Here is a 12,795-nt window from a genome sequence, read left to right as displayed (position 1 = left end):
TATGGGATTGGGTGGGGCAAAGTTGACTATACTTAATTGTTCCAAGGATTTTTTTTCCCCCTAAGTGGGAGGTAGGTATGGGTGGAAAGGGGGAAAGGTTTGGGGATAGAAAAATAAGTAAATGCTTGAAAATTAGAAAAAGAGTTTGGAAAGAGAAATGGGGAAGGTGTGGGAGGAGACACACAGACAGGAAGAGATATAGTCAACATCTAGAAAGAGAAGCAGTGAATACAAAATGCCAGCACAACTTCATCAAGAACAAGTCACGAGAAACATTTCTGGAGACTATCAAGTTCTTAACTATGTATATATTTGTTATAAAGGTAGTTGTTTTTAATAGAAACCTTTTTTCCCCACCCTTTATGCTAAGAGTGGGGAAGGAAAGAAAGGACAGAGGTAGTATTGCCAAAAGAGAAAAAAGTGTCATTGAAGCATTTTAAAAAATGTACAGACAAGAACAGAAGGAAAGCCAGGAGGAATAACAGAAAAAGAGAGGTTGGAAACTTACATGTTAAATTTATTACATATATAAAAAGAAAAGAATCTGTATATAATACAGATTCACAGCTTCAAGTATAAATCTTTTTTTTCTGTTTTATTATAAATGGAAATGCTCATTGTATTTGATGTTTAAGTTTTGAGTTAAAAAAAAAAGGAATGAGGGGCAGCTAGGTGGCACAGTGGATAGAGCACCAGCCCTGGAGTCAGGAGTACCTGAGTTCAAATCTGGCCTCAGACATTTAACACACTTACTAGCTGTGTGACCCTGGGCAAGTCACTTAACCCCAATTACCTCACTAAAAAAAAAAAAAGGAATGAGTCATTTCGGGCTAATCTCATTTCTTTTTTTGATAAGATTACTAAATAAGATGATGAGGGAAATTGTGTGACCATTGTTTACCTAGATTGAGCAAAGCTTCTGATAGTACCCTAGTGAAAAAGACAGAGGGATATAGATTGGATGGTAATAGACTCAGAATTAGTTGGATAGCCAGAAATCAAAGAGTAGTTATTATTGGTTCAAAGTCAAGGTGGGAGGAGGTCTTTAGGGGAGTACTAAAGGATCTGTATTTGGCCTTGGGTTATCAATGATATGAGTACCCATTGTATACTATCGATTCTGCAAAAGACTCAAAGGTAGGAGAGAGAAAATATAGCAGATAACCAAAATCTAGATCCAAAGAGACCCTGACCAGTGAGACCTTGAATCAAACACAATGAAACTCAATAGAGATAAATTGGGGGGGGGGGGGGAAGAAATCTACTTTACAAGAATAAGATGAGGCAGACATGAGTACATAATTGTTCTGAAAAAAGATCTGAAAGTATCAGTGGACTCCAAGCTCAATGAATTAGCAGTATAATGAGGAATGTCAGAGTTTTGGGTTGGAGGTGGAGTCCAGGCTGTGACTGTCAGTGCTGTGACACTATTGGCATCATGCACTGCCCTGAGAAGGACAACAGCTTTTAGGAGTCAGGAGGCGACTGTGCCCTGCCAGGCCTCTCTCAGAGCACCATGCCCAGTTCTGAGTACCAGGTTGTCAGAGGGGCTCTGACAAGCTAGAGAGGGTCCAGAGGAGGGCAACCAGGATGGGGAAGGGCCCTCAGCCCATGGCATCTCAGGGTCAGTTGAAGGAGCTGGGCCTGGTTATCCTGGAGAAGAGAAGACCAGAGGGGACAGGATAGTTGTCTTCTAGTATTTCAAGGGTTATCACTGTGGGGGAGGGGTCAGACTGGTTTCCTTTATCCCTGGGGATAGAACAAGGTTTGGAGGGGCTGGGGAAGGAGAATGTTACAAAGAGACCAATATAGGGCCAGTGTCAGGGAAGTACTTAAAGGGCTCTTCCATTTGTCAGAGGTCAGAACCAGGAACCTAAGAGTTTTAGAGAGTTGTCTAGCACACTAGGAGCTTAAACAACTAACAGAGGGTTACAAAGAATATATCAGAGGGTCTCAGTTCTGAGTCTTTTTATCCATCATGTTATGCTGTCTTTAGGGTTAGCTAGATGGCCCAGTAGATAGAAGGCTGGACCTAGAGTCAAGAAGCCTGGAGTTCAAATTTGACTTTGGACATCTGCTAGCTGTCTGACCCCGGGAAAATCATTAAGCTCTGTCTGCTTCAGTCTCCCTATCTGTAAAATGGGAGTGATAACAACAGCACCCACTTCTCAAGGTTTTTGAGAGGATTAAATGAGGTACTTTCTGTAAAGTGCTTAGCACAGTGCCTAGCACACCTTGGTAAGTGTTTAATGCTTATTTCCTTCCTTCCTTTCTAGGGTAACAAAATATACCTTTTTCCTAAGGTAGCCTGTCTGGCATCCATACAGGACACTAGCATTCCAACAAAAGCTGTCTGTTAAACACATGTGAATAACAGACAAGCTGTGGCCAAGGGAGGGGAGGAGAAAACGTCTGTGCCACTGACAAAAGGGAAAGACAACAAAAGCCTTGGTCTAGGCCAGCTTGTGTGTGAATGAGTGCTGGTTTGTTTACCTACCAGATTGAAAATACACCTCTAGTCCCTCATATATATGTGAGGAATGTGGCAGAGCACTCAAGGGTTTACAGAAAACAAATCAGGAAGTCATTTTCTTTGGCTCTGGAGAGTCCTTGTCTAAATGGACTGAGCTGAAAGTCAAGAGGATTAAATGTGTATTCTGGGTCGGTGTATAACCAGGAAATGATATTAATCTTCCTTATGTTTTAGAGCTTACTAGTTATGGGCAGGTCACTAGATCACATCTTCAGTAAACAGAAAACAGCTAGAATCAATGGTTAACCACATGGGGTACAAATGGGTGACAAGGACTTCAGATTTGACGTGAAAGCTGGTTGTGCCAAGGAACAAAATCTCTGAGAAGCAAGGAAGGGAAAAACAGTTCATGCCAAATGAACCATTTCTGCACAGCTCTCTGCACTTGATGAAGGCTTGATAAGGGAGCATAGAGCCAGGGAAAATATATTCCTTTTGTTGCCTTACTGAATTTCAAGGGGTAAGTAAGGGCTAAGGGCACCTGAAATGGGCCTAATGTGAAGGTTAAAGAGAATGCTTTCCCACCTGGCTAGTCTCCTGAAATATGGCTAGTGGTTTCCAAATGCACCACTCCTTTTTAATTTCTTTGCTGACTATAAACAAGGCTTAGAGCAATCATAATTATACTTTGGGAGAAGCAGAGGGTTGGGCCATCAGTTCAAGGGACCGACTACTTCTGTCATCTGAGAATTTTAAAATTCTGGTCACTCTGTATTTGGAAATTATTTCTATTATAAACATCTAGGGGGAAGTCGATGGCAGTTATCTTTGATGTCGAGTCACAATTTCTTTCAAAAAGAGGAATTTCCAAATGGGAAACAGCAGTATTTCTTCACAGGTATGGAAAATTATTAGATTTTTACTACAGCCAAATCACCCACTTTACATTTGATTTTCCCAAGTATCATAGTACCAAAAAGAAGCAAGGCTTCATATTTGCTCAGGCTTTAAAATTAGCTAAAAGCAAATCTTTTCTTCTCCTTGGTCCCTATTATAATGGGACACTGAATGTCTCTTGGTTTATTTTCAATTGATTCTTTTTAATATTTGATTCTCTTTGATATTTAATTATTTTAAACTAATGCATATAAAAGCTCACCAACAGTTCCAAGGCTACCAGGTGAGAAATCACAATGAAAAATTCAAACCAGAAGCATCTTCCTAATAAGTCTGACTTGGAATTTTGGAAGAATACATTATAACCGTCTCCTATTTTTCTAATTTCTATCTTGCTAAGGAGTCCGATTTTCTAAAGTAGTTGATGCCACAGTCAATTGTAGTATGCTACTTTTATGGGGAGGAGATAAAAAATAAAATGCAGTATACAATTTTTTCTATATCAATTCAGTAGAAGAGGTCATAAAATTTTGTTTACAGCTCGAAAATAAAAGCAAAATAATATACAAGTTTTAATAAAAATGTCATTTTCAAAATCAAGAACTGAGTATAATTTTCTAATGTTTTCTTGAGAAGTACTTTGACTTTCAAGAGTAGAATAGTTAAACTCTATCCTTTGAATTTCAGGTTCTTGTAATGAAAAATTAATTCATACGCAGAGTGCCCAAGGATGCCACTGTCATCCCAAACTGCTTTAAAAAAAAAAGACTGTATCTGGTGAAAAGCAAAAAACGTAGGCCACAGAGTTAATACGAGTGAGTTATATCTAAAAGACCTTGATATTTGCCATCTAAATTATAGATTATCAGTCCTGTAATTACTCATCTACCTACAAACTCATGACAAGTAATGATTTGTTGCTATTCCCACATAAAGAATGCTGAGAATAATTTTGTTGTTTAGAAAATACCAAAATAATCCAAGTCCTGTGGAGTGGAGAGAGCCAAAAGGCTAGCAAGAAATACTGGTCGGTGGGTTAAGTTTTTGTTCTATCTTGCATAGCTGGCTTCTTCTAACAGTAAAGACAGGGATTTGAGAAACCAAATGAGGTAGCAGTACTGCATATCAGCAGTGGTAACAATGGAAACAACTCCTAAAAATCAGTAATTACCTCTATTGTCTGTCCTAAACCTTTCAGACTCAATGAAAGCAATCAATAAAACCATTAATGCAGACAAATTCTCCCAAGTTTGAGGACCTTTTCCAATTTACAAGAAACTGGTTTGACTTTGATTATTGGTTTTAAAGATATCAAACACAGGAAATTACCCTTTCCTGTAAAACAATCAAAAACAATATTTTTCATCTATATCTTTAAGTAAAAATCACTATTGCTGATTATGGACTTCAATGAATGCTCTATCTGTAAATTTCATGTCCCTCGTGAGAAACAGTGTTACTGGACTTGACATTTAGAACCAAGTACACATTAATATGCTTTCATAGATACTCTATGAAGGCTGCATGTTGGGTCAGGGTCAGGAAGGATGCAGAAATGTAACATTAAAATTGCAGACCAATTCTTTCCTTACCGCTTGCTGGCAATTCATCCCAACGTTTCCCTTTTCTCCACGAACTACTTTCATCAGACAGTGCAGAGTCCGCCCTTTTCGGTGTAATCCAGAGCAGTGGTGCTCAATTTCCCCTCTACAGCTCAAGATAATCTCAGGGCTCAGAGAAAAGTCTTCCATCAGCATTCGTCGATAATCTAACATTTCTCCCTGGCACTCACTGCTTACCTGTCGACCTAAACCATGTAAGAGAGAAAGATTAAGTCACAGTATTAAGGAAGGTGAATAAGATTAGAAGTACAAACTTCTTGTAATCAGAATACATAAATTACTTTTATTATTAAGATTTAAAACTGAACTTGGTTAGAATTCAGCTGGTAAATGTGAGCCATAATGATCATAAATATCACCAAGTACTAACATAAGAAGCATATTCTATTGCAGAATCAGGCTTGATTTTTGAACATGAAGCCCTCAGTAATGTCCTTTCCAGCTATGACACTTAATCTATATAACTTTTCTATCTAGCACTAAATGAAACACGACCTTATGCTTCTGGATACTGTTTTGTGGGTTTCATTATTGTTCTTTCCTTCCCTCTAGATCACATACTTCTGTAACGATTGGAATGACGCCACCTGCTGGAGAGCTACTGTAGGAAAGCTTGGCCATTAGGAGAAGGCGTCTGAGGGCAAGCCATGCAGTAAGTGACCTTTGCTCATGGGTACTGTTGATCAAAGTTATCAGCCAAATAGCTTGGAGCTGGGGGGGAGGGGGGGGAATGGGATGGGGACGGGACGGACAGGACATTTCCAGTTTTCACAGGAGGCTTGTGGGATTGAGGAAGGTGTGGTTCGGGCTCTTTCGTGAGGACTCTCATGGAGAGTGGAGCTAAAATGCACTCTCCCTTTGATAGATAGATAAATCTAGGCCTTTTTCTCTCTCTTCACCAAATTCTTATTCTCCTTAATAAATGCTTAAAAGTGTAACTCTTGCTAAAGCTTATAATTTATTGGCGACCACTCATTAGATATTTTAGACAGACTAGCTAGAATTTTAGCCCCTTACACTACTAAAGAGAAAAGATCATGTTTCTTTTTTACCTATTTCCATAAACTTAGTAGAACAGGAGAAGAGAACAGTATATGAAATTACAGATCTTTATTTTTTATTTTCAGCATAAAATAACTTCAACTCATAGTTTCCAAAGCTATCCTGTTTTTCTGTGCTTCTGTTTGGATTTTCTTTATTCTCTCAATGATCCCTGTTTCTTTTTCTTTGTTAGCCTATCCTGACTCTGCCATGTCTTCTCATCACCCCCAATCTCCCCCCACCCTTTTTTGGGGAACAAAGCCTTAAAAACCATTTGAATAAATGAGATGGGATACTATTGTGCTACAAGAAATGATCTAGGGAATAATTTCTGAGAAACCTGGGAAGACCTATATTTACTGATATCAGTAGGGTGAGGGAGAAGAACCAGGAAAACAGCTTATACAAAATACTGAAGAGACAACTTTAAAATGCTTAGGAACTCTGATCAACAACAGAATGATCAACTACAACTCCAGAGGATTCATAATGAAACACAATACCCACCTTCTGAAAGTCAGGTGATGGATTCAGAGTGCGGACTAAGACATGTCTTTTTGGGACACAGCCAATGCGCGAATTTGTTTTGCTTATGATAGGGTTATTTTTTCCCTTTCTCAATAGGTAAATGGGAGGAAAAGAATGAGGATTTTTGTTTGTTGCAAAAAATTAATAAAGATGCAAAAATGGAAAATAATAATATTCAAATAATGTTAACGCACTACAATTTGCTTAGCCATTCACTGATAAGTGGATACCCCTTCAGATCCTAGGCTGAGGCTATTATGAAAAGAATTGCTATTTTTACTTTTTTGTGTATATAAACCCTTTTCCTCTTTTTTGGCTACTTTTTAGGTGGTATAGGACTAGAGTTATCCTTGGGTCAGAAGGTATGAAATTTAGTAACTTTTAAGGCATGGTCCCAAATTGCTTTCCAGAATGGATAGACCAACTCGCAGTTCCACCAGCACTGCATCAACGTGCCTGTTTTTCCATAACCCCTCCAACATATCATTTTCCTCTTCTGCTACCTTCGTTAATCTCATGGGTGTGAGCTAAAACCTTAGAGATGCTTTAATTGGCATTTCTCTAATTATTAGTGATAGCTGTTGATAATTGTTGATAGCTTGGATTTCTTCCTTTGAAAACTGCCTGTCAATATCCTTTTGACTATTGGGTAATGTAACATATTCTTATAATGAGCGAGGTGTCTATCAGAGAAATTTCTGGCAAAGATTTACTTCCCAGCAACCTGCTGACCTTCTAATTTTAACAGCATTAGATTTGTCTGTGTAAAACCTTTAAAATTATATATGTTCGAAATTGTTCCCTTTATCATCTGGGGTCTCAATTTCTTGATCAGTAATGAACTTTTCCACTGTCCAAAAATCTGCAAAGTATTTCTTCTTTCCTACACTAATTTTCTTATAATGTGACCTTTAACATATAAGTCATGTACACATTTTGAGTTGATCTTGGCTGTGGCATGAGGTTCAACACCAAGTTTCTGCCAGACTGATTCCCAGTTTCCCAGCAGTTTTTGTCAAAGACCGAGTCCTTACCCTATAGTGACTGGAGTCTTTGGGCTTATCAAACACCCTGTTAGCAAGTTTCCTTGCTCCTGAATATTGTGAGCCTATCTGTTCCACTGGTGGACTTCTCCATTTTGGGGGAGAGTAGGGGGGTGGGGGTGGGGCAACGAGGGTTAAGTGACTTTCCCAGGGTCAGTCACTTAACCCTCATTGCCTGCAAAAGGAAAAAAAAGAAAAGAAAAGAAAAGAAAAGAAAAAGAACTAGGGGAAAAAAAAAGAACTAGAGAGTTTAAATGCAGATCAAAGTATACTATTTTCACTCTTTTTGGTTCTGTTTCTTCTTTCACAACATGACTAATGTAGAAATCTTTTTACATGATTGCACATGTGTAAAGAATTGTTATTTGAGGTTTTTATGCCTTGGTGTGCACTGGCCTGGTGCTCCGCAAAGAGCACAGTGTTCCACCCACTGGTTGTAGCCGTTGCCAGGGCTCTGGCACCTCACATCATCACCACTCGGCGACGCCTACATGGGCCTGGCAAAATTATAACGATTGGAAGTCTAGTGAGGGCAGTCATGTGACTGTCAGAGAGGCCATCCCATTGGCTGGGGCTGTGTGGGTGTTTCTAGGTTTGGGGGAGGAGAATTGGGCATTTGAGGTGGAAGCTAGAAAGTGACAGGCGTTCTGCTGCATATTTTCAGCTGATTCTTGGGCGGTGGTATTTTTTCAGGTATTATAATTTCCCTTTCCCCATTTTATTTCCTTTCCCTTGATCCTACTGATCTTGTTTGTGTTTTTTTTTTTTTTTTTGGCGGGGCAATGGGGCTTAAGTGACTTGCCCAGGGTCACACAGCTAGTAAGTGTCAAGTGTCTGAGGCTGGATTTGAACTCAGGTCCTCCTGAATCCAGGGCCGGTGCTTTATCCACTGCGCCACCTAGCTGTCCCTCGTTCTTGTTAAAATAAATCTTGTTCTGTTTTGAGAGAGGCTGCTGGTCTCCTTCCTTGCCCCAATATTGCGGTGAGCCGCTTAGCTAGCACTCCCCAATTAAAAATTGGTCTCCACACATGTATAACCTATATCAGATTGTTTGCTATCTTGGGGAGGGGGGGGGAGGAAAGGGAAGGCAGGAGAAAAAATTTGAAACAAAAACTTATAAAAAAAAGAATGTTGAAAACTATCTTTGTATGTACTCGGAAAAAGTAAAATACTACTAAAAAAAAAAAGATATTCCCTGTGGATAGTAACATGATTAATCCTGAATACAAGAAAGAAGAGGTAGAGAGGCAAGACTTTGAGCTCTCCTAATCTCTCCCTCTGAAGGAGTAAATGCTGCCTCTTCAGTTACACATAAAAGGTGTATTTTTGGATGCAAGCCTTCTTATCTTCATAGCTTTCTATAACTGTCAATTCTCTGTTCTGGGAACCAGGTAACCCTGATGTCTTTTAAAAAACATATATCTGGGGGGAGGGATTAGGGACTAAGGTGAATTCACCTACTTCTGTTAAAATTCAAGTAGTGGGGGTGACTTACATGGCTGACAAAAGACCTGATTCCTATCACGTTTTGAGAAAGAATAAAGGTGCTGTTACTTCTGTCTACAAATTGCCTCCTTTAGTAACAATGGTCAATTTCTGCATCCTCAAGCTATCAGTAGCTGGTATGCAATCTGTCTCTACTCCATCACCATAATTCCTTCTTTAAGTCTTCTGTGCAGGCCAGCCATGTTAGATTGACTACTTCACAGGCCAAGCAAGCATTCCAACATGGCTCATCCTTTTGCAGTTAAATGAGACAATCTTTCTTCACAACTGTAAAATGTAGAGATGCCTCCTTATCCTTGTTCATGCACAACAATATTATATTCTCCTAATAAGAACAATTTGAATCTTTATTCTCAGTATCTACACTGCTGTCACTAGTACACCACATCAAACAATGCTTGCATTGCTTACAAATTGCTTTGGTAAAATGTGATCTCAGCAAGTGGTTTGGTATCTTTATCCCTGTCATCACCATCCCCTTTCTTCTGGTTCTTTCACTCCAAAGTGAATATTCACTATAACATACTAGGGCTCTTGAGAATGGTCTTTGGGTCCCTGGAAGCAGCATAGAAACTAATGTCTGGACAGTCCAGGGAGAATGCTAATCCTGAACCAGCAAACCAAGACAGGGGCTGGAGGCAATATAAAGTACACTGATGCCCAGACCCTTGCTTCCCACTAGCTTGTCATGAAATTCATCCTGTCAAGTGTTTTTCTTTGAGTTTTTGCTTGTAGATGTTCTGGAATAATCGTGTTCTGGGTTTGTGTCTGGTAACCATAATAACGTTCCATGGTGGATTTTTGTTCTTATTCTTCCAGCATTAAGAGCCGATTCTGCACACTTCTGGAAGGAAGGTCTAGTCTGGTCTCATTATTTCTTTCTTAGGGCTTTGAGAGTTATATTATTAGAGCTGTCAGGGCCAGTTTAGGCTGGGGAATCTGCCAGCCATCAGTGTTCCCAAAGTTGTCTGATCTAAAGCAAGTTTGACTGCCATCCCCAGTCTGAGTTCTACAAGTTTCTGGGTTTGAGTCTGAGCAATAGTAGACTGTTACTGGACATGGTCACTCTCACACAGCTAGGAAGTTCTGCTCCTCCCTTGGTACACAGTCCAAGGACCGATGCTACTTTTTTACCCAAGACTGATAGTCCTAGGAAAAGGTCCTCTCCTCCATTCACCCGAGATCTCTGGCCTAACTCTGGGCATTAGTGAGTGACAAAGCTATCAAGTGGCACCTGCTCTTGCACTCTGCACTAAATAGCCTGATATGGATTTGAGACTTCCTCTTGTCCTGGTGCATGGTCCCTGCCTGGGTGCTAGGATGCTCCCTCTGCTCCAGGAGGTTTGTGGTCAAGGTCTATGGACCTCTCTGAGCCAAGCTGGGACACACTAGGACATTTTTTCCTTCAGGATTCAGCCTAGTGCATGGTTGGATGTGTGTTCTTCTGTCAAGCTTCCACAGAAAATCTACCTTTCTTCTAGGTTAAGGGCCCTTCATGGATCCCTACAACTGTCTATGAAGCTAATGGACCTCTTCTCAGAACAATGTTTTTCTTTTTCTTCTTCTTCTTCTTTTTTTTTTTAGTGAGGCAATCGGGGTTAAGTGACTTGCCCAGGGTCACACAGCTAGTAAGTGTTAAGTGTCTGAGGCCAGATTTGAACTCAGATCCTCCTGACTCCAGGGCTGATGCTCTATTCACTGCACTACCTAGCTACTCCCCAGAATGATATTTTTCAAAGCATAAAATAAAACACATAGGATTCCAATGAAACCAATTATATTCAAATACAGTCATCAAAAGATGTTTTTAAAAGGTCACCAACTCCTGTATAAACACCCATACTCTAAGCCCTGTGACATTTTTTGCAGGTGCCAATGGAACCCAAAGGCCTGTCCATTCAGCATTCTGTGACCATACCACATGAGGATCGCCCACTACTCTTCTGATCACAGATGTTCTCAATGATATCTCATACCACCAAACTTGTGCTTAAGTTATCATTAGAAATATGTTGCAGCTACAGCAAATGGGTCATAAGTCCTTAAAGAACCAAGCTGTGGGACTAACACATTTCTATCTGAGGAAGAGAGCTTCCTTTGCGATGCCAATGCCTTTCCTGGTGAAAAAGAGAGGCACAAAATGGAAACAAAATTATGATTATCTACCTCTATGTACTGCAGACTCCAGGCACATCAGAAGATAGGAAAGCCTGGCTTCCCTGGACCGGGGAAGGTTTTCCACATTGCAACGATATTTCTTCAGATCACTCTTACAAGATTTTGCCAGTGAATAACTGACTTTGTAATCTTGGGCAATCAGCTTTTGTCGAGTTGTCAATGCTTCCCGACACTGAAAAGAGAAAGAAAACAGAAAGAGGTGTAAATACAGACAGACAGACAGACAGACACACAGACAGACACACAGACACACACACACACACAACTACTCTGCTGTTCACACATATTCTCTACAACAAGCAAATTCACAGCTGGGGATATCAGTTGTTTCCTTGGCTGAGACAGCTGACAGATAATCTACTCTCAAGCCTAGTCAATGAACATGTGAGGTTGCAACTTTTTACAAGAATTAGGGAGAAAATATAAGGTGGTTTTACCATCGCAAGAGCAGTTCCCAGAGAAACACAGATGTCTGAGTTGCCCCTAACACAAAGTCATCTTTATGCATTCATGATGACTTGACCACTAATCTTACCAGAATCAAAAGGGCAAGTGACACAACAATCTGAAAGTTTCATTGTATGGATTCTCATTAAATAGAGCTTTACATGTTGAAAAAGAGGTGACAGTACAAGGATACACAAAACCAATATTGCCAATCACTTCCTAAGCAGTACAAGAATGTTAATGAGGTGACAATTATTTTTAAAACTACAAGATGAATATTCAGAGCAGGGACAAAAAAAACCCAAATAGTGTGAAAATACATTGGGACAATTGTTAAAATGTATACATGTAATACCATTTGATTTTTTCTTTTAAAAAAATTTTCTTTATTATCATATTTTTATTTTATGGAATAAAACAAGTATTTCCCTAACAGTATAATAAAAAATGATGATAGCATATGAAACCACAAATCTATTATGTATAACTTGCTATTCCTTTTAAATAAAGAATAGTTGTCATGTAAATTAATTTTTCTCTCCCTCTCCCCCACCCTAGAGATGGCTACCATTAGATACAAATATGCATATCCATATGTAAAATCATTCTATACATCTATTAATCAGTTCTTTCTCTGGATGCAGATAGCATCTTTCCTTCATAGGTCCTTTGTAGTTAAAATGAATGACTTATTTGCTCAAAGTTGTCCTTAAAACAATATTGCTGTTACTATATACAACATTCTCTTGGTCCACCTGATTTTCTAATCCCAAACTTTCTGGATATTATGGACAATGATTTAGGATTAGGTGGAAGACTGGCATCATGAGTAAGTGAATGTCTTATATGGTGTGACTCTGTACCAATTACACCAGCACTAAGGAAAGCCACTCACTAATCTCCCCCCCCCAAATCAAATACTGTCTCATTGCTTTGCTGATACCTTGAACACGTAAGACCACATATCTAGAACTGGAAGGGATGTTAGGAGTCATCTAGTCCAACCTCCTCATTTTACAAATGATGACATTAGGGAGGTTCTGGGTGCCCAGGGTTACA

General features: G+C 39.5%; 1 protein-coding gene across 2 annotated transcripts in view; it reads right to left on the bottom strand.

The window, feature by feature from the left end:
• Positions 1–12,795, bottom strand: part of GLG1 (golgi glycoprotein 1) — a 149,962-nt gene that overhangs the window by 40,421 nt on the left and 96,746 nt on the right. For both annotated transcript variants that reach the window (XM_043988573.1, XM_043988574.1), the window contains exons 7-8: positions 11,278–11,461; positions 4,963–5,177 (exon numbers count right to left, since the gene is read on the bottom strand). In XM_043988573.1, the coding sequence (XP_043844508.1) occupies positions 4,963–5,177; positions 11,278–11,461 (399 nt within the window). The remainder of the gene's footprint in view (positions 1–4,962; positions 5,178–11,277; positions 11,462–12,795) is intronic.

Source organism: Dromiciops gliroides, chromosome 2 (assembly GCF_019393635.1).
Source record: "Dromiciops gliroides isolate mDroGli1 chromosome 2, mDroGli1.pri, whole genome shotgun sequence".
NCBI classification, from domain to species: Eukaryota; Metazoa; Chordata; class Mammalia; order Microbiotheria; family Microbiotheriidae; genus Dromiciops; species Dromiciops gliroides.
Note: the sequence above shows the minus strand (reverse complement) of the source record. Positions and strands in the feature narration are given on the sequence as shown.